General features: G+C 41.0%; 1 protein-coding gene across 3 annotated transcripts in view; it reads left to right on the top strand.

Annotated features, from left to right (window-relative positions):
- The window catches only part of TEAD4 (TEA domain transcription factor 4), a 60,478-nt gene extending 34,125 nt beyond the window's left edge, over positions 1-26,353 (top strand). Inside the window, exons 4-13 of one of the 3 annotated variants that reach the window (XM_035545691.2) lie at positions 2,088-2,152; positions 3,085-3,147; positions 6,655-6,789; positions 7,648-7,691; positions 8,850-8,905; positions 9,691-9,821; positions 11,118-11,291; positions 22,929-23,069; positions 24,092-24,283; positions 26,113-26,353. In XM_035545691.2, coding sequence (XP_035401584.1) covers positions 2,088-2,152; positions 3,085-3,147; positions 6,655-6,789; positions 7,648-7,691; positions 8,850-8,905; positions 9,691-9,821; positions 11,118-11,291; positions 22,929-23,069; positions 24,092-24,256 — 974 coding nt within the window. In that variant the 3' untranslated portion in view covers positions 24,257-24,283; positions 26,113-26,353. The remainder of the gene's footprint in view (positions 1-2,087; positions 2,153-3,084; positions 3,148-6,654; positions 6,790-7,647; positions 7,692-8,849; positions 8,906-9,690; positions 9,822-11,117; positions 11,292-22,928; positions 23,070-24,091; positions 24,284-26,112) is intronic. The other 2 variants (XM_035545689.2, XM_035545690.2) reach the window with 2 other exon arrangements.
- Positions 26,354-27,725: the final 1,372 nt, after the last annotated feature.

Raw genomic sequence — 27,725 nt, 5'->3', positions numbered from 1 at the left:
TTATCACTGTGACTGTCTTTTCTTTGTATCCCTGCACTGGCCTCTCATTTTCCTATACTGCTCATTCCCTTGGCCCTGAAGGACCTATTCTGCCTGTCTCAGCCTGCAATGGCTGTTTGTTCTATATTCAGACAAGGATTTCTTCACCTCTTCCAGACAGTGCCCCACGTTCCTGCTTATTGGAGCTCCCCATAATCTTCCACAAAACTAAGCTTACTTGTCTCTGTCTTCTCTGAAGAATTTACTGTATCATTTCACACTCCAAAATCCCATGTAACCATTTTCATATATTTACCTATTGTTGTTTATTTTCTTAGTCTTAGTTTCACAGAATGGCAGAATCATTTAGGTTGGAAGGGTTCTCTTGAGAGATTCCTCATTTGCTACAGCAAATTGCCCAAGACTGTGTCCAGTTGGGTTTTGAGTATCTCCGAGGATGGATACTACACAACCTCTCTGGGCAACCTGTTTCAGTATTTGACCACCCTCACAGTAAATAAGTGTTTTTTGGTGGTGGTTTTTTTTCCCCCTTTTTTTTTCTTGTGTTCAGGTGGAATTTCATGTGTTTCATTTTGTGATCATTGTCTCTTGTCCTGTGCACTACTGAGAAGAGAGTGGGCCCTTCTTCATTCACTCCCATCAGGCATTTATATTCATTGGTAAAACTATCCAAGATTGGTAAAACTATCCAAGAGTTTTCTCTAGGCAGAGAACAAGCCCAGCACTCTCAGTCTTATGTGAAAGACGTTTTAGTCCATTAATCTTCTATTTATTTATTTATTTATTTATTTATTTTTGATGGACCTTTGCTGGACTTAATCCAGTATGTCCATATCTTTCTTGTGCTGAGGAGTCTCAAACTGGACACAGTACTCCAAATATCTCCTCAGCAGTACTGAGAAGAGGGGAAGGATCACCTCCCTTGACCTGCTGGCAATGCTCTTCCTAATGCAGCCTGGGATGCTGTTGCCCTTCTTAGCTGTAGGGGCACATTCCTGCATCGCATTCAGTTTGTTTTCAGCCCAGGTCCTTTCCTTCAAAGCAACTTTCCAAATTGTCAGTTCCCAGCATATACTGATGCTTAGAGTTATGCAGAACTTTGCATTTCCCTTTGTTGGACTCCATGAGATTCCTGTTGGCCCATTTCTCCAGTCAAGGTCCTTCTCCTGTCAAACTCCTCCTGAATAGCAGTGCAGCCAATCTGGACTATCAGCAACTCCTCCCAGTTTTGTGTGAACTTTCTGTGGTGCATAATGTCCCATTGTCTAGGTCATTAATGAAGGTGCTGAACTGTATTGGCCCAGTACACCACTACAAACTTGCCTCTAACTGACCTTTGTGCCATTGATCAAAATCCTCTGGGTCTGGCTGTTCAGCCAGTTTTCAGCCTACCTTCTTGTCTGCTTACCCAACTCATGCTTCTTCAGCTTGTCAATGAGGGTTTATGGGAGATAGTTTCAAATGCCATACTAAAGTTGAGGTACTCAATGTGTAGCGGTCTCCACTCATCCACCAAGTTAGTCATCTCATTGAAGAAGCTGTGTTGGGTAAGAATGATTTCCCGTTTGTAAATCCATGTGGACTACTTCCAATCACCTTCTTGTCCTTTGTGTGTCTGGAAATGCAGTATAAGGTGCCCCATCATTTCCAGGTATGGAGGTGTGGCTGTCTGGCCTGCTGTTTCCTGGTTCTTCCTTCTTGCCTTTCTGAATGATGGAGGGTGAATGGATTTTTTTTTTTGTTGGTTGGTTGGTTTTGTTTGTTTGTTTGTTTGTTTTTTCTGTTCATAGTGGCTACCTTGATCCATGCCTACAGAGTTTACACACTGTGGTAGTAAAATTATTAAGCAAAGTGTTTGATTCTCCTTTTTATTGATAAACTGTATTTTTATTTGTAAGCTATACAGATGCAAGCTGAGAAATAGCATTAGTAGCCCAAAGTTCTGCTTAGACTCCTACCGTGTGAACTAATCAGTACCTTCCTAAAATCACTGCACTGGCAATCTCTATAGAAATAAAAAGAAAAAAAAGGGGGAAAAAAAAAAACAGTTTCTGTAAACTTTTATTTGCATTATTTCTCTGTTTCAGGCCGAAATGAGCTGATTGCCCGCTATATTAAGCTGAGAACAGGGAAAACACGCACAAGGAAACAGGTAGGTGTAAAGTTTTGGGGTTATTTTGGACCACTACACATATTGTAGGCTTATGAGAACAAATTCCTTGCTACTCGCTTGCTGTTAGTTTCTAGCTTTTGTGGAAATAGGTGGTTGTGCTGAGCTGGTTAGTAACAATGGTGGGAAGAGTCAGCTCAGGCATTTGATAATAGGACTGTAGCACTCCCACCACCCATCCACATTGTGACCCACAATTCTCACCTCCCACCCACATTGTGACCCACAATTATTTCTGCTGTTAAACAGTGTGGGATTTTATTCATTTATTCCTTCATTTCAGTGAACATCAGTGGAGGATTCTTTGTTCAGGAAGATTCTTTGTCACAAATAGACAGCAATGGTGATTTTGAAAACACATGGCACATGGGATAAAAAAGGCACCTCTGTGTTTTAGGAATGACAGTACAGGCTATGCTGGACAAAGCACTGAGCAACATGGACCTCCTTTGGGTAGGGAGTTTATAGTTGATCTCCAGAAGTTCCTTCTAACCTAAACTATTCTATGATGCGTTTCAGCCCAGATTCTGAGAGTCATTATATAGTAGCCAAGGGTATGTAACATGGCTTTTCCTTCTCCCAAGAGGACGCCAGGATGGGGAGTAAAGAGATTAGAACTCTTAATCCCCAGATTTATGGATGGGTTGGGTTGTTCGGTTTTAGAAGAGGTCTCTGGTTTAATAAAGACATTTGAATTGGAAAAGGCTTTATATGGCTTGTCTCTGTTGATAACCCACCTTACTTCATGACAATTATGCTCAGAAAAACATCTCATTACTACCTCAACCGCCCCCTTCCTCCACAAACCTAAATAACTCCCTATTGCATAAGGTGCGTAAAGTAAACTGTTTACTTCTGCAAGCAGCTACCAAATGCTCCTCTGGAATGAAGATGGATTTTGTCTTTCAATGCAGGTATCTAGTCACATCCAGGTCCTGGCAAGGCGGAAAGCCAGAGAGATCCAAGCCAAGCTCAAGGTATTATGGGTATCCTTTTAACATATCGTACAAGCCCCCTGAGTCAGCCATTCCCTCATCCGTTCCCTCTTTGAATAGCCTCAGAAAAGGCTGAGATTAGGCACTGAATTGTGGTAAGCTGGAGAGGAAAAGGTACTTCCCAGGAAGTGTTGTGCAAACACTTGTATTGTTGGAGCTCTGTGACGTCTGAGGCAATTCTATTTAAAGAATAAAGAAACAATAACTTTAATTTTGATGTGTCTGATTTCTACCTCCGGTTTACGCTGCTGTCCTTCAAGTCTGAATGTCCCTTGGACTTGGGAGCATGGGAAGAGTGTTTACCTGAGAAGGAGGGGGTTATGGTCACAAATGTTGACCAGTAATCACTCCATAGTGTTTTGTGGGCCTTGGGAATGGGTAGCCTTACAATTAGTGCTGTACTAGTTCTACCTTTATTAGTGGTAGTGACATGGAGTTGTCCCTGGGAAAGTATTCTGAGTTGGCAGAACTTGGGAGGAAGTTACAAAGCCACCTGGGATCTTCTCATGTAAAATGGTACCAGCTGAAGAGACTTTGCCCTTTGATTAATTCAGACCTGATTTGAAGAGGCCTGGGCCAATAAGGAAAATGGCTGACTTCTGAGTAAATCTGTGTTTTCCTTTCTGTAGGAAGAGCTCTGAGATCAAGCTAATGAACTGATACCTCTTGATGTTTATTTCCACTCACATTTGAAGCAGGGAAATGGCTCAGACTGAATTGCCAGAAATATCAAGAAGGTCATGTTTATGGGTGACAATTGCACAAGAGCATGCCCACATTAGAATGGGGCCTGCCCATTCTAGCCCATCCAGAAAGGGCCTGCTGAGCAGGATGTGAGGTCCAGTCCTTATTATAAATCATTCAGACGGTCAGGGAAGGAAGGCCTTCCTGACTTGTTATGGCATGCTTTAGGTGATGATGAAGGTCTTGATATCTCAGTCCAGCCCAGTCTTAAGTGGAAAGCTGTCACGTTATTTCTCTTGGCTGGCTGGGTAGCTCCTTCCTGAGCCACACAAGGTGTAGATTTTCTGTGAATGAAATGTTAGCACCTAGTCTTGACCAGTGCTGAAGTGCATGCATCTATAGTGAGCAGTGATAGCCTCTAATGGTCGTGACTGTGCACCTCCCTCATCCCATTCCCAGGTCCATTTTAGAAACCATGTTGTCTCTGTAATTTGCCTGTTGTGTTTCCAGCTGCTCTGATAAAGAGAAGGAGCCGCAAATTGTGACTATCTAATTCAGTGCTTCTAGGTAGGGCTGCCAAAGTTTGAAGCCTGTGGTGCTGTTAAGCAGTCAATTCAGGTGGAGGCCTGATTGAGAGGCAAGTTAGAGCTAGTAGGAAACAACAACTGCCTGGGGTGTTAAAAGATATACTGCTGCTCATATCTGTGACCTTGATTCTGTTCCTTGCATGTCACAGCTCTGGGATTTGGCATGATTGAAAAGTCCGTCAGCCGAGCCTGTTTCTACTTAGTACACAAGAGCTGGCCGTTTTTGTTCTCAGGGAACGAAGGAGTCTTGGGGAGCTTCATGAAGCCATTGGTTGTTCTCCTTTTACACTAGCTCTGGCCATGCTGTGAGCTCTACCCGCTGCCTGCAGTGAACCATTCCCCACTACCAGACTGTTCCTTTCTGCCTGCAGAGGCGAGTCTGTAGCACTGATTCAATTCATTTACTGCTTTGCCTTCCCTAGTCATTTTCACAGAGCAAGGAAATGAAATCACATATGTTACTGCCCTTCCTCTAAGTTCTTGCTGATAGCTGTGTGTTCTTCTATCACTGTTCATTTTCCACACTGTGTATATGTTTTCATATTTATATAGTAGAGTTCCAAGCAGCTACATGCTGACTTTTCAGAGCATGTAGTGTAATACTATTTTCTCCCACACAAACTGAGGTCTCTTCCTTAAGCTTGCACTGTTCCTATAGTAGATAGAGGTGAGGGCAGTAGAGTAAAGCTTGAAGAAAAATCTGTCACCAGAAGGCAGTAGTTTTCTGTCTTGGGTGGCTAATTGATACTATACTAAGGAAAAAAGAGGGACATTTTGTTTTTATTATTATTTATTCCAGTGTGTTTTGAAAATATAAAAACAAAAGACAAAAATTGCTAATGTTTGGTAAAAGTTTTTGATGCCTTTTTTTTTTTTTTTTACTGGAAGCACAAATATAAATGACTAGAGAATTGTTAGCTGAAAGAGCTGACAAATATGGTTTTTCTAGAGAGAAAATAAAGGAAGAAAAAAAACACTTTTCTGCACTGACAACTTGAAATGTCATGGGAAAAATAAAAGAAAAAGGAATTCTTACCTTTATAATGTTGCATGTAATCCTTAAAGAATTACCCAAAGCATCATTTAAACTGCATTCTGAAAAATGTAATCTTCACTTTGGAGATGCTTAGGAACTTTCTCAGTAATTAAAATACTTCCATACGTTTTAATGTTACTAACAAGAGTCATAGATAACATAAAAATGTTGTGCCCATTCAGATTATTTCACTTAAAAGTTATCATTTATTCTTGAGCTTTTGTTACACTTCCTCCAAATGTTTTTGCATTACACACATCAGTATCCCTGGGATTTGACCTTCAGAAAACCCTAGGAAGAGGGAGAGAGAATGGAGACCCAAGGGTGAGAACTTACTGCAGTTACTAAAATTAACGAATATCATAGTTTTGAGAATTCCTGAGGAGGACAAGAGCTTACCTCTTTCAGCAACTTCTCCAAGCCATCAATTCATCTGTGGCATTCCCATTATAATTATAATGCCACAGATAAATATCGCGTGTCTAAACAGTAAAGATAACTTTTTGGAGGGGTGTAGGAAGAATGTGACAAAGTACTTTTGCTTGTCCAGTTATTTCTTGGTAGAAGAAATGAAGAATACCCTTAGTTTTAACCATACATTAGACCCCCTGTTTGTTGCACTGTTATTGCCTGTAATGATGTGTACAATTCCACAGTGCTGCTAAAATACAAAACAGAATGTTCTTGTGTATGTGCCCTGGGAGGTTATTAAGATTTCCTGTTTCCCCAAGAATGGTAATAAAACGTTCAGTTCTACCTGGGAGTAATGCAGTCCTGAACTGAGATAGTCTTTTTGCAGTGATGAAGACAAACTCCTTTTGTGTTAACAATTAGCTTTTTTTTTTTTTTTAAATTAAGGTCGTATTTTCTGTAACAAAACATTTCAACTGTGGGGCTTAAAAACCTTCAGACAGAAAGTACAAATGCTTAATAGTGTCTAAAACAGTTATCCCGATATTCCAGAAAGGAAGATTAGTCACATTGAAAATATAGTAATCGATAAGGGACTCGAGCTTTGGAGAGTTCTTAGGATAGTTATTGGCAAATCTGCTGCCCAGTTTCTTAGAGATACTTATTCCCTACAAAGAAGCTAGTGATAATCCTGTTTATGCAGCATTAGGCCAGGCAACAGGTTTATCATTATAATCATTGTGTTTTTTCTCTTTCTACTCTTGCCCTTAGGATCAGGCAGCTAAAGATAAAGCCATGCAGAGTATGGCTACAATGTCATCTGCCCAGATTATCTCTGCAACTGCCTTCCATAGTAAAATGGCTTTGCCTGGTCTCCCACGACCAGCCTACCCTGCTGTTTCTGGGGTGAGTGAATCATTGTCTTGGAGGAGTTGGATTGAAGACACTTGAATATCGAAAGGGTGTTGGGACCTTCTCAGGAATATCCTGAGAACACTGGAAAGAATGGGCAAAAAGTCATTTTCTTTGTAGAGTAAATCTATCATATAGCTTCAAAAGTTTGAGTCTGATTTTTTGCTCACACTGATGCAAAATAACGGTGTTTTTATTTTATTTTATTTTATTTTATTTTATTTTAGACACAAGTGAAAGAACAACCAGAGATCCTCTGGGTATTAACCTTCCTGAAATATTTTTAGATGTCTGTACCCCTTTCTTAGTCCAGGTTCTTGGATAAAACAATTTGGGCCATCCCAACCCTTTCTCAATCCCATCATTCCCAACCTAATTCTGAGTGCTTACATCACAAATTTATGGCCCTTACATAAAACCTTTAACAGAGGAGGCCTGTCAGCATCCCACATTTTTTTGTGTTGGACCTAGTGAGATTTGCTGAGCATTGATTTCTGCCAAAATACTTCTGTAAAGTTTTCCTGGAGAAAATGGTCCATTCAAGAGGGGGATCCCTCTGAAGACGGAGGTACAAGAATGTGTACATAGCATTTAACATTAAAAAACACCGTTGGGTCAGTTTCTTGCATGTCACTACTGGTAACATATAGAAGGAAAACCAAGACCAGTGAGCACCTCCACAAGTATTAAATCAAGAAAGTAGAATGAGTAAATCAAGAAGTGAATGAATGTAGCAAAGTCACATCTTTAAGTCTGTGAGCTTGCAGTTTCTTTCTTTAGACAGTGGCAAGTCTGGCTTTTTAACTCTGTCCTAAGAGTGATGACCATTGCCTGTATGTTGTTCTTTTGCAGTTTTGGCAAGGACCTTTGCCAGGCCAAGCTGGATCTTCTCAAGAGTGAGTATTCCTTCATCCGAGTGTCTAAAGCAGGTGCTTCCTTTATCCTCCTTGAGGAACACCATTAGCTATTTCAAGATTTATGAAATGCTAAGATAATGCAGTCTTTGTTCTCAGACAGATTCTGTGATAGTGGATCTGAGACTTAAATTAAGGCCCATGGTTGAAGACAAACTGAGGGTCACAAGAGAGTCTTAAACAGATAAAACCCTATGTCTTCATAAACAAACAACACAGACAGACTCTCAGCGTTTGTAGAAATACAAACAGCACCAACAGCCTCATCCTTTACCCATCTCTGGCTGATAAAGATAAAGGTGTTTGTAGGAAATAAACAAACAACATGGATCCATCCAGTAGCTGCGTGTATGCACTCTATCCAGAAGCTATCCGTGGATCCCTTGTCTGCCTTTTTGCTGGCACCCAAGCAAGTGAATCCCTGAGGCTGCAGCTCCACTCCATTTGCTGTTGCAGGCCCCTCACTCACACACACAAACACATGCATGTGCAAAAACACACACAGTGAATGTCTTTGGTAGAAGGGTTTAGATGCACAATCCACCCAGTAGCTGGGTCTGGGTCTTCGCTCTCCCTAGTTTGCCTCCCACAAAAATAAACACACACACACAAACTAGACTTACAGTCACCCTCCAGGCTCCATAATTCATAATTCAGGTTGTTCTGCCTGCCATTGTTCTGTGCTACTTTTGAGTGTGTGGAGACAATTTTTTTATCACATAACTTAACAGGATAGGTTTCTGTGAGCAATTTAAGCCACCTTAGGGACAAGTGGCTGGAAGGGATATGTTCTATGTTCTTCGCCCTGGCTATGTGTTCTTGCTCTCTTCTGGTGCTGTTTTTGATGTTTGTGGGGCAGATCAGGGAACAGACAGACATAGAGAACAGATAGGAATAAATAGGCTATTAGTATCAGGTAGGAATAGATAGTCTATTAGTATCAGATACTAATAGGCTATTAATATGGGGAAAGGAGTTTGTAAAAGAATAGAAGCCATTCTGGGAGAAATGAAAAGTGTTTGATTTAGTCATCTAATCTGTGTAAAAAGTTGATCAAGTGTCTTTTCCTTTTTTTTTTCTTTCTTTTTTTTGTTGTTATTTTCTTGTTATTTTTAACCATCTCTCTGTGTATGTCTGTAGTGTGAAACCTTTTTCTCAACAACCATATGCTGTACAGCCTCCGCTGCCACTACCAGGTAGGTAAGAAAATACAGTCCTTGCTTTGAAATTGTGCTAACTTCAAAAATAGCTAACACTTACAAAATGATGCAGTTATTTTTTTAAAAGTCTTTTTACCTATGGAAACATTTTAGTGAGTTCAATATTAATTTTATATGATTTCCCTGTATCACCATTTTCCATCCTTTTATTGAGAGAGCTGAAGCACTTTAATTATGGTTTATTTAAATAAACACACACACACATTTTTTCCTGTTTTGGTTAGTTGTTTGGGTGTTTCTTTTCCTCCTAGCTAAACATAAAATGAAAGCTAATGCATCTCTATTGTTCTTCCACCATGCTGGATGTACTAGAACAGTGTTTTTTGTCATAACATGATTGCCTTTCCAATTCCTGATTAAATTGAACAATAAATGTCTTTTTCTTCTCAACTTCCTCTGTTTGGGAAGTTAATGATCATGCTAATGGTATTGCTTCATTCTCTGATACTAAAGCAGCCTATTCCTCTGCTCATTTAAGGCCCAGTCCAGGTCCTGTTAAAGTTGCTGAACGTTTTCTCTGGTGTCAAAACCAGGTAGATTGTCTTTTACAGTCATGACAACCCTGACATTACTGTCTTAGCAGAGGGTGACTGAAAAGCCGTTTAGAGCACATGTGGAACGAGAAACCTCTGAATGATATTTCTGCATGATGAAGTTAGATGAAAATGTAATTAATCAGCTTTGACAACAGGTGCTTTTCTGGAAAGTTATTACCAACTTGTCTATTTCTAAATTTTGATACATAAATCTTGTGTACTCAGGGTTTGAGTCTCCTGCTGGTCTCTCCCCTTCACCATCAGTACCAGCTTGGCAAGGACGAAGAGTTGCTAGCTCCAAACTTTGGATGTTAGAATTCTCTGCATTCTTGGAACAGCAGCAAGATCAAGATACAGTAAGATACACACCTGACTTCCACCCCTCATTTAATTTTGATATTCAGGTAGCTTCTGCTCATTGTGGATGTGTTATACTACTATATGTACATGGAAATACTTACTTCATTGCTCTACTGAGAATACATCTTCGGGAAACAACCCAGTTAAAATAGATCTTTCTCTTAGAGGACAGAATCGCTTATAGCAATATAGCCAGCTCTGTGCCATGTGCTTTTGGCCTTCCTTTACAGGGTCATGGTCATTCACATACCAGATCTCAAGGCACTGACATCATAAGCCGGTGGAACAGCCCCTGCAGGGCTATTCTAGTTATCCTTTTCAGACTTGGAGTACAGATCCAACACCAGATGATGCTAAGATAACATGGAGCCACATAGTCTCTCCGGTGTGCTGAGAACTTAAATCTGGGGGGCAACTGGGATTAATGTGAATCAGAGTGTTTCTGTGTTGCCACCTATAAAATGGGAATAATAAGACTTGCTTGTCTCACTAAAGTCTTGTGATATTGCATATTGAGACACATTGGTGATGGACCAGTTATACTTCCTGTCTCTGAGACAGGATAACTGCAGTTCAGAAAAGATGGTAGTATTTGGCTGGCATCTTGCTGTGGGAATTTAGGCAGTTCTTCACAGGATAAGGAGCTTTGATGTTTATTGACTGAATGAGGAGCTTTGATGTTTATTGACTGAATGATTTGTGACAGGTAGCATTCTGCATCTCAAGTTATTTCGTACTATATAACAGTGGCATGAGGCAATGGTTTAGGACTGAATGTAAGAAAAAAAAGCACACAATAATGTTTCAGAAGAAGCAAGAAGCATGGATGTATTGATAAGAAAGAAAGAACAACATGAGCTGGTATTAGCAGATACCTTTCTGCTAATTTTTCTGCTTTTTTAGAAAGTGCTATCAAATTTTCAGTGATTCCAGTAGTCAGGCTGTGTTTGCCTGTTACTTCTGGATAAAGATGACAGAACAATTATTGTCACAGTTCTGGAGTGACGGTTTAGTGTGTAGTGTGGGGGTACAGAGCTTTCTGTGTAATCACTCATACAATTTTAGGCAGCACCCTTCTGTATACTGTTCATACACCCTGAATAGATTGATAAGTGAACTGTGTGTTTTCTGAGCATGAGGATATTTTAAAATGATCTCATGAGCTTTTTGGTTTTCTGTGGTGGGATGGACTCTACCAGTTTGCTAAAGTGTCAGTTTTTCTCGCATGAAGAAATGTATGCTCAGAATGTACTGAACAATTTCCTAATTCCATATTTTTCCTCTTCTTGCAGTATAACAAACACCTGTTCGTGCACATTGGGCAATCAAGTCCCAGCTACAATGATCCCTATCTTGAGGCAGTGGATATCCGGCAGATCTATGACAAGTTCCCTGAGAAAAAAGGGGGCCTGAAGGAGCTGTTTGAAAGGGGGCCAGCTAATGCCTTCTTCCTTGTCAAGTTCTGGGTAAGGGAAGGGCCCTTTGTAGGGTACCCATTTACTATGAAGTTCTTACTTTAAAGGTCACTAGCTGTTAGAAGACTATCAGCTCCCAACAAATTTACACTGTGCAGAAGACTTAATAGAGTCACAGCTGTCTTTGGGGATCTTTCCTTGATTGCACAAGGCCCTCTTTCCAGCCTGGAGCAGGACATATCTTTCACAGTGTCATTTGCAGAGTTCTTCTTAACTAGTGTCCGTGGAGTTTGGTAATTTGAACTTATTTATTTATTATTTTTTGGAAAATTTTGTTTATGTATAAGAGAAAAATTCAGAGAAAATTCTTTGTGTATTCATATGCATTCACTTCCCTCAGTGCTGAGTAAATTCTCAGTCAGAGACAACATTTTTCCTTCTCTTCTCTCATCTCATTAGCTGGATTTTGTGTTATCCAAGTACTAATGATTTACAGATATGTATTGACTGCAGGCATGAAGATAGACAAAAGATAAGAGAGACATATTATGAAATTGGATTATGTTGCTAATATACTACTGAATTTGCTTATGGTAAGTTGGCAGAAATCAGCCTGGCAAAAAACTATGCACTCAATTTGGCCTGGATAGAATTTTCATGAGTTAGCTTAAATTTGCAAAAAGCTGTGCCATTGTGCTTCAGGATACAAATAAAATAGTTTTGATTATCAATATTATTACAGATATTACACAATTAAAAATAATAGGAGCTTGGGGCAGTTGCAAGCTAGATGGCTGAGGGAATGTGTAATGAGATTTGGAGCTTTTCACCTTGAACTTACCAGTTATGATTCAACCCCAGGTCAGGAGTAAGATGATGAGAAATGATCTTCCATATCTCATACTCTTCAAACAAACTGGAATTAGAAAGCCTGTTAACTAGTGCTTTCAGGAGAAAGAGGAGTTAATTTAAGTGCCTTGAGATGTTTATTCCCAGCTGTTCCAAGCCTGGCCTTTCCAGAAATGAATTGGAGAACACTGGCTAGGAGTCTGCTGTTCAAGTGTCTGGTATTTTTCCTTGGAGACACATCATTTTACTGCCCTAGATTGTGTACTACTGAGCTGTATTGGTAATGGGACTAGCCTCAGTCAAAATACAACAAAGCCTGCTTGAGAAAGTTGAAATAAAAAGTAAAATACCAACCCTATTTCCCTGTGGATGGCAGATACCTGGGAGAGACAGCAGCATCTTGCTGGAAAGGGTCTCCTTTGACAACCGCCTGGGTAGTAAATGCCCTACTAAGAACTGTCTGAGAAAGGAAACAGAAGTCTGATGTGACAAAAGAAAGGAAAAGCTAAGAGGGAATGGCTTCTAAGAAGAGGTCCTTGCAGAAGTAGGAGCAGCAACAAACAGCTGCTTAGGTGCTTTGTTCTGTAGGGATCCCATATAAGTGCTTGTGCCAAGGTGAAGAGGACTGGCTCCTTTGTGGTATCACTTGGAAGTGCTTTGGAAGTTTTCCAAGAACAAAACAAAACAGGGAATCATAGAATCATAGAATAGGAGCTTAGAGGGAGATGTTAACTAGACAGAATGAAACACTGAATTCCTTGACTTAAGGGGAGAAAAATCACAATGAACTTGTGATCTTGTGCAACTGCGATTTTATTTATCTAAGCAGTTAGCATACTTTTGTGCTTGTGGGGTTGGCTTTGGAGATTTTGCTTCTTTTTAATAACAAGGGTAAATGTGGCCTACATACCATGTCAGACCAACTAGAATCAGGCTTTTAAGGATTTACATGTTGCAATGTCATTGAGTTGGCCCTCAGTGGGCCCACATGGGGTGTCTGGTGTTCAGAGGGTATCAACTCATTGAAACTTGGTTTGCACAAAGAGATGTGACATAGGATTTGAAGAATCTTTACTCCACTGTCAGTGGTACTATACATGGTCTCTGCATTTGTCTGCATTTGTACATGCATGGTCTCTGCATGGGTCTCTGCATTTGTATTCTTCACAACAGCGATGTTTCTGGATTTCTGGTTTAATATTTTGGCTTTCTCACTTGTTTTTTGGCACCTTTGCATTGTTGAGTCCTGTCTGGAGTTGACATCAGGTTTTATTGGTGGAAACACTGAAGGATGTTGCTTACAAGTAAGCTTACGAGTAAAGTCATTGGTTGAATAAAATCAAATAAGGTTTGTAAGGAGTAAATAATTCTGTCTTGTATTTGTTTCTCAGAGTAGACAGTAGTAGGGGATGAAAGCATGACGCCTGCTACCATTATTCTGGATGAAAGAGGGTTGGGGCACTTCTGTGATTTGTATTGTGTTTTACAGGTATGCTTACTTACGTTAATCCTGTTGTAAGATTTCAGATAGGATCTCTAAGGTCAGAAGAAATTAAAAAATTTTTGAAGTAATTTCCTTTTTTTTTTTTTTTAAATCCAAAGGTTTTTATTGGAAAACTTTGAATTCAGTATTCCAATGTGCTTCATATGTTGTGGTAGTTCAGTCTTATACTTAATCAAAGCACATGAGCCATGACTGTAATGCACTGTGCCACATTTATAATGGGAATTCGTGAGTTTTATGTATTGTAATAGATGGTGCAACTCCAGCCCACAGGAGAGACCAGCTCATATAAAGTAGCAAAACCTGCAAGTTCTACATGACATTACGTTGGTATTTCCAAATATGGAAGTGTGGGCTTGACCAAATGTTTTACAGGCTCTGGTAGTAAGAAAGTGTTCTTGTTTTCAAAAGTTCTTTTTTGCCACACCTCACCCTCCCTAAACAAACACTTTTCATAGATAAGGCAATGTAATTAAAAAAAAAGTTTTTCAGAAAAGATGAGATTTCAGCTGAGATTTTTATATATCTCTGCATTTTTATACCTCTGTAAACAGTATACAATAGAGTGTTTTTTCATTTTATTCCCTGATTACTCTGAAAAGCTATATGAGTACACCGATGTCCAAAGGTGCTAGATAAAGCAATTGCTATACTATTGAATTCATAGTTTTGTTTGTTTGTTTGTTTGTTTGCTTTGTTAAGTTAAAAGTCTTATCCAAAAGCAACTTACTGATAATCTAAAATTGGATGGGTAATTAAATACGTATTAAGGTATGTTTTGAAACATGAAGATAATGAAAGTTTTTTTCAGAGGTTCTGAACTGAAGTGGTGGTTGCAGGTGGCAAAGATTTCCAAAAAAAAAAAAAATCAAGACATTGAATAAGTTGTTTTTGTATTTATGCAGTTTTACACCTGAGGAACCTGAGTCAGGAAACTGCCAGTACTGCACTATGAAGTGAATATATGCAATGATCTGTTGTGCACTGAAAGCCTAACTCCAAACACCAGGTCTGGGGTTTCTTGACATTTCACAGGAGGCAGTAGAACTGAGAAATAGAGTTCACATTTATTCAGTGGTGTTTTAAATTATTTATACAATAGCTAAGTGTTAAAAGTTGACTAATTTGAAAGATAAGCAGTATTTGCAATTCTTCCTTGATTTTGGCTTTGAAAGTCTGGTACAATGAACTAACTCTTTGACTTGGATTGGCAGGTTGTGTATGATATCTCAGTGACATTTCTCCGTGCTCCAAGTGCATTCTAGCACACAACAATGAATGTGAGACATTTGCCTTCCAACACATAGGCAGTGGCAGCTCTGCTCTTTTCCAGTGTAATATTATCTCTACCACCTGTTACTTGTTTCTCCCCATGAACTCCTCCTAAATTCATCGTTATTAATAGTTTGGGGAAGAGGAGTTTTCAGGGCTTTGCACATTAGTAGAATGGTGCACTTGCATCTTAAAGCTTTCAGAAGTTGTGAAAATGACTAAAAGATAGAAGGAAGATGAAGGAAAAAAAAAGGAAAGAAAGAAAGAAATTCAGGATAGGCAGTACTTTGTCCAGAGCAGACATCTGCATAGGGGTGTTATCAAGGGAATTGCTTAGGAGACCTTTCCTGTCAGTGATGAAAACATGTAATAATTTCTCATCGGTGATAGGCAAGTTGAATCAGTCAAATCACTGTGTGGTTTCTTTCCATTAAATGAATTATACTTTAGTGGAAGGGGCTGGAGGGGTGGGCTAGAGTGCATGTCCTGCACTTGGCTTCTCTCCTCTCCCAGGCAAATCCAGTCAGGTCAGCAGCAGTGCAAATTCCCTTTGTCACCTTGTCCTGTCTGCTGTATGCCTTCCACCCTGATTTTTAAGATCTTTGCCTTTTTTTTTTTTTTTTTGAGAATGGATCTGGATCTGACAGCACGTTAATTTCACCTGCAGTCAACAGCAACACATCCTAACAGTTGCTAGCTTATGTAAGGGATCTCTATGTCAACCAATGACACTTTTTTCACCAAAGTTATTCCCCAGAGTGTTCAACAGAATAGATATTGTTGGCAGCAAAAAGCAGATTGAATTGCTGAGGCAATCTGTCAGCTGGATGTTAAAATTACACAATCCTTGGTGGTTAGCTAAGTCGCAGCTAACCTTATTGTTGGTAAGACCTTCTGCAATTTTTGTCTAGCTCTGGAACTGCCATCTTGCACCTTTCTTGGAGGTAGTGGCACACATTTTGAAACATTCTTAGAGAATTGCTTACCATGTGCCTTTCCATTGACTGTGGGACATGCGTGCAAGATATTGTCAAGCTATGGTTTCTCACATTTACTACAACTTGGACTCTTGTCCAGTTACTGCTTTTCAAAGCCTCAGATAAGCTGAAGACTGATTCTCAAAGGTCACATTTCCCTTTGTGAACAGTTTCTGAGAAATTTTGATTCACAGCCTTATCCTAGCAGGAATGAGGCCTTTCTCAGTAATCAGTTGTGAAACTCACTCCCACCAAAGATCAGACAAAAAACTTAGTGTTGTTAGGATACTGCACAATGCCAACTTTTCTGTGTTTCTTTCCTGGGGTTGCAGTTATTGAGTAATAAACACAGGCTCATCCAAGGCGTTTGCAGTAGAGCTGCTAAGAACTCAGACCACCAAGATGATTTTAAAAAAGAAAAAAAAGTAATACTAGCCTTGTTCAGGATTACTATGCCTTTCCCCAAACAAATCCATTTTCTTCTGTCTAGATTTTTTTTTTTTTTTTTTGCATTTAAGAAAATTTGCTTACTTCTCCTTAAAGGAGGAAATCTCAGATGTTAGCACCGAAACAGGCAGATCAACTATCTTGAATGCAATCTGTAGATCTCTGAGACCTATTTCCACAGACACCTCAGTGACTGTAATTTCAGCATGTTTGGAACTCAACAGGCAAGCTGAAGACAAGTATGTCATCTCTGCTGAGCTTGCACAGTAAGTTGAATGCATTCCAGACACATCAGATTGTTGCTATGAGCTGGCTAAAGAGTGCACACCTTTTTGCATCTGGAATTTCTTGGACAGAAGGCAAGAGCCCTGACTTTGTCAGATAAAGTAGTATGGTCCAGTCAGTGGCTCATCAATCACCTTCAGCTTGTAATATGTCTCTTGTATTTATTCTTCTTTGCCCTTGAAGAAATGTGAACAGCTGTGACTGCTGACAGCACCCAACCAGCTTAAATGTTGCTTCTGCTCCTGCTGCAATGATACCCTGTTGCTAGCAGTGGCTGCTAGGAGCCTGGGGGACAAGGCAACTCATCCCATTGGGTGGGGGATTTCCTAAATCCTGACTGTCTTTCCTTTGGCTGCCTAGGATGGGGTAAGGAATGTATTCAAGAGTTATCTCACTACTTGTTAGATATGCTAGTGTGTTTGCCACTGAGGAGCTCGGAGACCTAGGTTCTAGCCTCCAAGTCTGAATCACATTTAGTGTTATGTCTTCAAGAAGTCCATGCATTCCCAGACTATAAAGTGAGGACTGGCCTTCCTACTTGATGAAGTGATGGGAAAATTAATTCACTCTAAGTTACAATTAATATTATTGCCTTGTATCTTCGAGGCATGGAATGTACTGGACAAAATAAAACAGATCTTCCTCTGCTTGGTTTCATACCTGGTACATTCTGGGCAGAGAGAAATGTGAGCAGGCACAGGATGAGGTGTGATTTGGCACAAACTTTTGTTTAGAGGAAGAAACACTGGAAGTGAAGAGAAAGGAAGAATCCTTTCCCCAAAGTGACAATATGGTTTTGAGTCCTGTTGATGAGGAGCTCATAAGAATCTAGGCATGGAGTCTGTATCATTTTCAGATGTTAAGTTAAAAGCAATATCTCTTTTGGTCATTAGAGATTCTATTATATGCAACAAGATTTTGTCCTTGTGCAATCATGGGAAGTGTAACTGCATCCAATAGGGATTTACCTGACTGTCCAGTTGATACTTAGAGGTTAGATTGGCTATGGCACATATCATTGTTTTTTTTTTTGTTTTTTTTTTTTTTCCCTTCAATTGTCTCCCTTTGGAAGTAATAATCCCCATAGGAGGGAAAACTAGTGTATCGGGATTCAACTCCTGAGCTGCTGTGGTTCTTTGGCCTTATATTTACATATAGAATCACAGAATGATTGAGGTTGGAAGGGACCTCCAGAGATCATCTAGTCCAACCTCCCTGCCAAGCAGGGTCACTTAGAACACATTGCACAGGATTGCATCCAGGTGAGTTTTGAATATCTCCAGAGAAGGAGACTCCACAGCCTCTATGGGCAACCTGTTCCACTGCTCCCTCACCCTCACAGTAAAGAAGATTTTCCTCATATGCAGATAGAACTTCCTGGGTTTCAGTTTGTGCCCATTGCTTCTCATCCTATCGCTGGGCACTGCCAAAAGGAGTCTGTCCCCACTGTCTCGACACCCCTCTGTACAGGTATTTATACACATTGATAAAATCCCCTCTCAGCCTTCTCTTCTATAGGCTAAGCAGGCCCAGCTCTCTCATCCTTTCCTTAGAAGAGAGTTGCTCCAGTCCCCTCATGATCTTAGTAGCCCTCTGCTGGACTTGCTCCAGTAGCTCCATGTCCCTCTTGTACCGGGGAGCCCAGAACTGGACACAGAACTCCAGGTGTGGCCTCACCAGTGTTGAGCAGAGGGGGAGGGTCACCTTTCTCAACCTGCTTTCCACAGTCCTCTTGATGCAGGCTAGGATCCCATTGGCCTTCTTGGCCACAAGGGCACACTGCTGGCTTATGGTTAACTTGTTGTCCACGACAACCCCCAGGTCCCTCGCCGCAGAGCTGCCAGCAGTATCCATCTGAGGTGTTGCAGCTCCATTGTGCTACAAACATGAACCAAAGTCCTCAGCCAGCTGCTGCCCTCCTTCCCTGGAGCTGCTGAGATTTCATGTATGGGATTTTTCATTGTGTTTATCCCCCCCACCCTGAGATATAGCTGAACACTATTGTGAAGGACTCCTAGTCTGGTTCCTCTTTGGAGAAGAAAAAGGATTAATCTTTATTCAGACAGCTGGAATATGGGTCAAATAAACCAAAAAATCAATACAGTTAGCTTCCTTGACATCTGGCCTGAAGGCCACACCCAGAGAGTGGTGGTCAATGGCTCTATGTACAGGTGGACGCGGGTGATGACTGGTGTCCCTCAGGGGTTCATCCTGGGACCAGTACTGTTTAATATCTTTATCAATTACATAGATGGTGGGATCGAGTGCACCCTCAGCAAGTTCACAGATGACACCAAGCTGAGTGGTGCAGTCAGTACAACCGAAGGAAGGGATGCCATCCAAAGGGACCTGGACAAGCTTGAGAAGTGGGCCCATGTGAATCTAATGAGGTTCAACAAGTCCAAGTGCAAGGTGCTGCACCTGGGTTGGGGCAATCCCAGACACAAGGACAGACTGGTAGAAGATCTCATTGAGAGCAGCCCTACAGAGAAGGACTTGGGGGTTCTGGTGGTTGGAAAGCTCGACATGAGCCAGCAGTGTGCGCTTGCAGCCCAGAAGGCCAACTGCATCCTGGGCTGCATCAACAGAGGAGTGGCCAGCAGGTCGAGGGAGGTGATTGTCCCTCTCTGTTCTGCCCTTTTGAGGCCCCACCTGGAGTGCTGCATCCAGATTTGAGGCCCCCAGCACAAGGAAGATGTGGACCTGTTAGAGTGAGTCTGGAAGAGAGCCACAAAGTTGATCAGAGGGGTGGAGCACCTCTCCTATGAAGAAAGACTGAGAGAGTTGGGGATGTTCAGCCTGAAGAAGAGAAGGCTCTGGGATTACCTTATTGCAGCTTTTCAATATTTAAAGGAAGCTTATAAAAAAGATAGAGAGCAACTTTTTGGTTAGATAATGACAGGATGAGGGGCAATGGTTTTAAACTAAAAGAGGGGAGATTTAGATTAGAGGTTAGGAGGAAATTCTCTCAGAGAGTGGTGAGGCACTGGAACAGGTTGCCCAGAGAGGCTGTGGATGCCCAGTTCCTGGAGGTGTTCAAGAGAAGGTTGGATGAGGCCCTGGGCAATGTGATTTAGTGGGTGGCATCCCTGCCCTTGACAGGGTGAGTGGCGGATGGGGGGAGGGAGGGTGCATTCTATGATTCTACAATAAATTAACGTTGTGGTAACTCAATAAAAACCCAAGTCAGAAAAAAGTAACATTGCTTCTCTCTAATACATGTGTATTTGTAGTGCAAATGAGGTATCTACATAAATATGGTGGGGAAAATTGGATAGCAATGATTTCTTTGTGAACTTAACAATTCACTAGGCAACCTGAATTATGATCAAGCTTGTAATGCTTGTGCCTTGCTCCTGTTAACACCTGTTCTACCAGGTAAAATTTAGCCTGGAATTGTCTACATATGCTGCTCAAGTTTTGACAGACCATGGAAGTGTAACACTGCATAAAATATTTGCTGGCTTTGTACAGCTATCACCTGGTAAATTAGAGGGTGTTCTTGGTATATGTGGCATGTAGGAGATGATGAGTTTAGGAAAACATAAAGGGTTGAGTGCATAGCTGGTGCAAACTGGTGTGAATGTGTTATATACAGGACCAAGCAGGTTTACAATGGTTGAAGATTTGTCACTATTTCAGAGGGAGACATTCTACTTAAAAGAGGGGGTTGGAGAGAGGGGGGGATTATAGAAAAAGAGCAAACCATTTTGACAAATGGATTTTCTTTCATCATAGTCTTGGTGTGAATGACACAACTATTAAGGATAGTTGTAGAAACTGTGGGCAACACCTTGTATTTTGAAGAGTGATTTGTGATCATGTATTTAAATACTGTGCTGTTATGCTCTCAATTAAGAAAACAAGCAGATTGAAAGCTGTGTATCCATCCCTAATGTTTCCAGCATTGACTCTAGAACATTAGGCTATCCTGTCATCTTGCCTGGATTGAATCTTTGTACTGCTAGAATTATCTGGATGCTACAGCTGCTTGTCTATGAGATATTCCAGGAGATGCACTGCTCACTGTACTTTATGAAAAACCTGTCCAAAATCTGTCTTTCTGAGTTTGTACTTTACCAAAAATTCATGATAATTAGATTTTATTGGATTGTTGGCTTGGATTTTCTGTGATGTCATTATCAAATGGAGATAGTAGTTCTTCTCTAGGTGGAAATATGCATGCACAAATGCGGAGTGGCAGCAATGTCCCAGTGTTGTGCTAAGTGGTAAATGGAACTGGATTTTCTGAAATAAATGAGGAGATGGTTTATTTTATTTCTTTTGCCGTCATCTCTTCATCCTTCATATGCCTGAAGTGGTAAGTTAACAGCCAGGGGAATTGGACTGAAAGGAAATACTGCACGTTACTACATGGCTGCTCTTCCTGTTAGTGCTTTTGTCATCACTACTGGCAATACCTCTGTGAGGTGGGAGCTGCTGGTGAGTGTTGTGGTACAAGAAAGTTTCAGCCTGATTGTGCAGAGCCAAAACTTAACTTGAAAGGAGTGGCAACAGAAAGACTTCTAGCAGGTTTCTAGCTCCCGCTATAGTTGCTTAAACCCAGCATTTACTAGTAGAAGCAGACGTGCCTTCTGCTTTCCCCATTGCTGCCCATCCTCCCAACACGCATTGTCTGAATACACACAAGTGCTTTTGAAACAGGTCAAGGAAGTGATCGATCCCATGAAGAGCTAGCTGAGTAATTCCTCAATGACTTTTGTACTACAACTACACAAAAGTTTGTGCCAGTACAAGAGGAACGAGAAGGCACGAGGTACTGAGGTACAGTTTCCCAAGAAGCAACCTGCATGTGTGTTGCTATCAAAATAGGCAGCCCTTAGTTTTCATGTATGTACACCTCTTCCAGCCTCTATAGCTTTGTGAGGATGCAAATGAGCTTTCTTGTCTGACCAAAACCACAACAAAATTAAAAAACTGTTTTGGCTGTGATTAGCTTTCTCATCTGGCTTAAACACAGAGTCATACAATTGCTAATGGTAGCACGATGGCAGCAGCAGGCTTGTGTTGCTGCAGATGGGGAGAAGGCAGGATTGGCACTTTCTATCAGCAGCACAGATGTAGAATGACTTAAATCTTTTTTGAAATTGCTACTTCAGAGAAATAAGTTAACAGTATTATCTCGTAATAGAGAAGAGACGGGTATTGTATATGGCACAGAAAAAGGACTCGTTATTGAGATTCTCCGGTTCCAATGTTAGTGTTGCTTGTCCTAAGTCCTGCTCTAGCTCTCAGGTGAAAACAATCATCAACGACATCAGCTAAGAAAACCACACTAGAATCACATCAAATACAATCCTGTTCATGCTGTATCCACTGTAGCAGGAATACAATTTCTACAGTTTCCTGTTTCCCTCAGTTCAGCAGGAAGAATAGAATAGGCTGAAATAGCCCATGGGGACTGATCATTGCTTTTCTGCTGAAGTAAGCTAGCACCTGGGCTCATAGAGTACAGAGGAGCTCTACCCTCTTAGTTCTGAAATGGAGGAAGCTGAACTGGATATTCCCACACACCCTTTGTGTTTTCAAAGTGTAAGTGAATGTCACTTCTTCTTTTCTTAAATGTAGTTTGAATGACCCCCAGTGGACTCTTCAGAGAACCATGATTTTATTGAGCTAGGTCCCAACATGAGGCTTCAGTTGGCCAAACTTAGGCACCCACATTTCAAAACTGTGGCTGCTAATAAAGATGGGTTTGTATTCAGGTGGAACTGGGCTGGATCCTTGAGCCACCTACATTCTTTATGTTGCATCCTATCTGATTACATTCTTCATATCACTGTATCATAGTACCTGAGCACAGCGTGTGTATGTGTACTCACACATTCCTTCTCCCCGCTCTGTCTCTTTCCATGCATCTGTAGAGTGGAAGAACTTTATTCCAGTTCCTGTACCCTTATTTTTCCTCCTAAGTGAGGCAGCCCAGTCTAGCCTATCTGTTGCATTGCTCTGACTCTACAATGCCCTCCTGTCTGCTCTCCAAATGCTTTGTGTACCTCCATGTTGTTCTCTCACTGCCTTGTTATGGTAAATATCAGCTAAAGCAAGATGTCATGCGATACATTTTTGATGTTCAAATTTTAATGTTCATATTTCCCCAAACATGTACAAATTCCCACCAAGTTTTTCTGAAGAAGTTTTTGAAGTTCCCAACTGGATTTTACTGCATACTCTTCAAATTTCTCCTGCTTGCTTGATGCACATTGATCTGCTTTGGAGCTTTGGACAGTCCTGGCTAAGCAAAATCCATTCAGGTAACGGTAAAAAAACACCACAACGGGTACTTGATAATAATCTATTTTTCCTTTGTTTTTATTTCTTTATTTTTGGCAGGCTGATTTGAACACCAATATTGAAGATGAATCCAGATCTTTCTATGGTGTTTCAAGCCAATATGAGAGCCCGGAAAACATGGTCATTACCTGTTCCACTAAAGTGTGTTCCTTTGGAAAGCAGGTGGTGGAGAAAGTGGAGGTAGGGAGCAGACCCCTGTGTGCAAAGTCCTCTGGCTGCTGTTCTGTCACTTCAAGTGTTTGCATGCTGCATATATCTAAAGGTGAAATATATCCCATGTTTCCCACCAGGGAGATGGATGCCATAGATTATTATTTCTGAGACATGCAGTTGTAAAATTGCTCCAGCCTGCAACATGGCATTTTCAGGACCTTATGGAAGGCCTCATAGCGCTTGATGCTTTTTCTTTAAATCTCAGTTTCTGAAGACTTGTGGATATGTAAGACTTTCAGCTTTGGTGATTATCTGGATTTTCTGGAGACCAAAGAAAAGCTAGGAAACCTGGACTTTTGTTTTGTAGTCCTGAAAGTTGAAAACAGATCATAGACTACAGTAATTAGTGAATAGACTGTAATCATTTACAGACTATAGTCTTATGATTTTTTGAGGCTTATCTCAGTGCTTGCATACTTACAGCTCTAGCAACAGTGAAGCTGCATAATTATGTGTATAACTGCTGTCAAAGAAATGTTTTCTGACACCACTTTCAGCTGCTAAGAGAGCTGCTCTGACCTGCTTCCTGCTGCTGTCTTTCTCAAAGCAGCAGCCATGTGCAAAACACCAGATGTTCTGGTGTCAGCAGTCAGTTCAAGCTACGTTCTTTCCCAAGACTCATCTCTAGTCATATGATAGACATGCCTAGAATCTGGTTATAGATTTGCATGATGGGGTATTTAGGTCAGGGAAAGGTTTCGTGGTGTATGGGAAAGGAAATCAAGTTCTTGAGGTGAAAGGAGGTAAAGGGCATCTAAGAGTCTGCTATGAAATGATACAAGCAAGCATCAATTTCTGTTCAAAGGAAGATGAAATATACAGGAGCTAAGATGTGTATGTAAACCAAAAAAATTCCTCTGTGTAAGGCTGTCCAGAAACTCTCATAAGGAGAAGCCTTGAAAAAGTCATTGTGTTTTTTTTCTGTTCTGAGTCCTTTTATGTGATTGTTATTGATGTGACATATGCCCCTTTTCTATTTTACATTGCAGACAGAGTATGCACGGTATGAAAATGGACACTATTCCTATCGCATTCACCGTTCCCCTCTTTGTGAATACATGATAAACTTCATTCATAAACTCAAGCACCTTCCTGAGAAGTATATGATGAACAGTGTGCTGGAGAACTTTACTATCTTACAGGTGGGACTTTGAACTGTTTTCGTTGGAGCTTGGAAACATGTAAGCCCCATGCAAGAGTTCACTGTTGTGAGTCAAAGCAGATTCCTTTTACAGCTCAGCATCTAATTGTAGTTAGTGTTTCTCATGTGTATTGCACCTCAAGACAGGAGCTCTAGAGATCGTAGCTCATGCAGAGAAGCAGTAGAATTTGAGAGGCCTGCATAACAGGGAAAAGAAAAGAAAGATAAAGGGAGAATTGATGAGGTAGAGACATACAGGAAGGAGAAGGATGCGAAGTCATAGTGAAGAAAGTACTCATTCCACTATTAGATGGACATTGAGGTCCTGTCTGTGCCCTGGTACTTTTTGCAAGTTAATAAAGCAAGAACACTGTTAAATGACCATATAATTTTGTCATGGGGAGAGTTCTTCACCCAGACCTGGTAGGAAAAAAAAAGTTGTTTCCTCAGTACCATCCTGAACCTTGAAAGAATATCAAGGCAAGTAAAGGAAGAGACACGTTAGGGGAAGCTCTATGACACATTCATGAATCGCTGCAACCTCTAGGTAGTGCAGTACTACAAGGCTACAGTAACTAGATTGCATTAGTGTCTGTATTATACCAGGAGTCTTTCCTGGCTCGGATGCAGCCTAAATTTGGGAAGAGGGCAAAGTCATCTTAGAAGGTGGATTATCCTAGTGGACTGTGAGTTCTGTGCTCGCCTCTACAAGATGTGTCGCAGATCTTTGCCCAGAAAACCTGAAGATGGGTAAGTGGAAGAGATTCTAGAGGCTGTAAAGAAGGGAAATCAAGTGGTGTTCGTTCCATTCTCTGGAGGTGCTGTGGGACTTCAGGCAACTCATTGCTCTGATTTGTGGCTCATGTATCTTGGCTATAAAACAAAGTTAATGATATCATTATACATCCGAGGGTATGAGGTAAAGGAGGCTTTACTCTTCTATGTTTCTACTAAGCTCTTTAGCATCTGGAAGAAAAGATAAGTATAAATGCTAAAGGTTTTTTTAGATGAGCAAAGGCATGAAGTGGGCAGGGACAGAGAGACTGAAAGCATGTATGCTATCATTCATACTGAGAAATGCTGTAACTGCTTTCTGCATGTGTCATTCCACATTTAGGCCAGTGCTTGCTGTAAATTTAATGAACAAAATTGTCATATATTTATACTTCATCTGGAGCTTTATGTTTTCAGTAATCTCATGTCCTTTTCTCACCTCCTGTCACAGAGAGGCATATCTCATGTGGGTGCTAGTACAGCCTTTTATATATTACCTTTGTAGTCTTGCAGTCCTGCTTCCTGAACAGCATGCTGAGAATTTTCTACCCCTGACTGGGGAGCTGAAAAATGGTTGCTCTTAATATCTCCTGTAAAATGAGATATACTCTCTAATTCTCATGGTCTGTGCCTACCACTGACAAGCAGGATCAGATGGTGGGAAAGAATTGTTCATGGCTGTGGTATACCATCACATGAGCAGGAGTGGATGTGCAACAGGAGATGGCCTCTCTAAACCCAACAAACAGAGCAAAAATACTTTTCTGCAGATCCCTTCTCTGATGAAATCTGTAACACCAGGGGGTGGGGAGTAGAGTGGACCTGCTTCCACCTGTGTGGTTGTTGCCTTCTATTCTCCTCAGTAGACTCTGCTCACCTCCCTGTCTCTTCACTGCATTGTAGTTCTGCTGCTGCAAAAGTGCTTTCCTTGGGGGTGTGTGCACATAGATTAGGGCATGTGGTGGCTGAGTTGTGCATCATTCCTATGGTTCTGTTCTTTGCTTATTAATGACTTTTTGCTCTATGTGTTGGAATATGTAAGCAGAGAAACAGCAGATGCCATCTCAGCTTCTGTCTTCTTCCTTTTCTGTCTAGGTTGTGACAAACAGGGACACACAGGAGACCTTGCTGTGCATAGCATATGTTTTTGAGGTGTCAGCTAGTGACCATGGTGCCCAGCATCACATCTACCGGCTGGTGAAGGACTAGAGACTTATCTGCCCTGAGTCATCCATGGGATGCATGCCTGAGGAAAAAGCCTATGCTTGAAAATCCCTTGTTCCCTCATACCAAACTGAAAAATAAACTGCAGATACTGTGTATTTTCAGAAAAGCACCTCTGAGCAGTTTTATGATTCGCAGTGTCAAATAAGTTTGTATCTCCAGGTTTGTGCAAATAGGAAAAAGGCTTGGAGTCAAAGAAGCAGGCAAATAACTGATTTTCACCCAAACAGCGTCCTCTGGAATGTATTCCTCACACTGGAAACCAGCCCTTAGAGCACACAGTAGGTGTGACTGAGCATATAGAAAGAGCAGTGTGCATGCTACACCTGGTCTGAGTGTGTGCACGCATGCATTCATTTGTAGATCAACACATGCACAGACATGCTTACCATGCATTTGCATAGATGCATGTTCATTTAGACATGCATGGGAACATGCATGTGTGTTGAGATTTCACATAAAAACTACACATCTGCCTGGATAGCTGTCCACCTCAGTAGATGAACAGTTACAGGCTTATTCAGCCTTCCTCCTGTTAGAGGCTAGACATGGTTTCTATCTCTTCTGTGCACGATGATGAGAGACCAACCATTCTTTTGCCTTAAAGCTGGCCTTTAAAATGCTGTTATGCTTAGAAAACTGTGTGTGTTAAACCATGTTGTCTTGCCCAGCAGATTTCCTTGATGTGTCAGGTCTGTTGCCTTGACTGACTAAAATAATTCTTGAAGATTTTGCTTCAGTTTTCCCCATGTAGTTAGCACTGCTCAGGGAGCTAGAATCTGCTCTTTTCTTGTGCACCAGCAAAATAATTGTTTACAAAGATCTTGTAATCTTGTTACACTCTTGTTAACTTGTTACACCTGTTGGTTGCAGACAGTGAGGTGCACTAGTATTACCAAGAACGCCATTTGGCCAGCAAATCACAGGAAAATTATGAGAGAGAATAGTGAAAAGAGGTTATCTTTCCACGTTTCAAAGGCAATCAAACCCACTCTCTCTACTTTACTTGTAAACAGAGATTGTTTACTCAGGAGGCACTGAAAGGCAATAGCCTTAGTCCCCACAATGCTGCTGATGGTGGGGAAGAGGCAGCCATTCGTGTTACTTTGAGGGAGGAGGTGGGTGGTGTGATGATCTCTGGCAGCCACTGAACAGGAAATTTATTGGTTGGCCAGGCACAGTCCCTTGGTACAGATTTGAATAGATAGTGTTACATCTGCTCTTTCCATAGTGCAACACAACACCACAGAAAACACCTCACATTTGTTTCAGATGTTTCCACCCTTGGATTTTTGGTATAGAGAAAAAGACTCATTGGTACTTGAGGCATTTGAAGTACTGTCTGAAATAAAATGTTTTATTGGAATGCCAGAAGGTAAGGACTTCAGATACACACATATGAAATGTGACTTGCTTAAAGAACCCATAAACTTATTGATACTCCTTTCTACAGCTCCCTGTGTGCTTGTTAAAAGACTCTGTGG

This window comes from Cygnus atratus, chromosome 1, assembly GCF_013377495.2.
Source record: "Cygnus atratus isolate AKBS03 ecotype Queensland, Australia chromosome 1, CAtr_DNAZoo_HiC_assembly, whole genome shotgun sequence".
NCBI lineage: Eukaryota > Metazoa > Chordata > Aves > Anseriformes > Anatidae > Cygnus > Cygnus atratus.
Note: the sequence above shows the minus strand (reverse complement) of the source record. Positions and strands in the feature narration are given on the sequence as shown.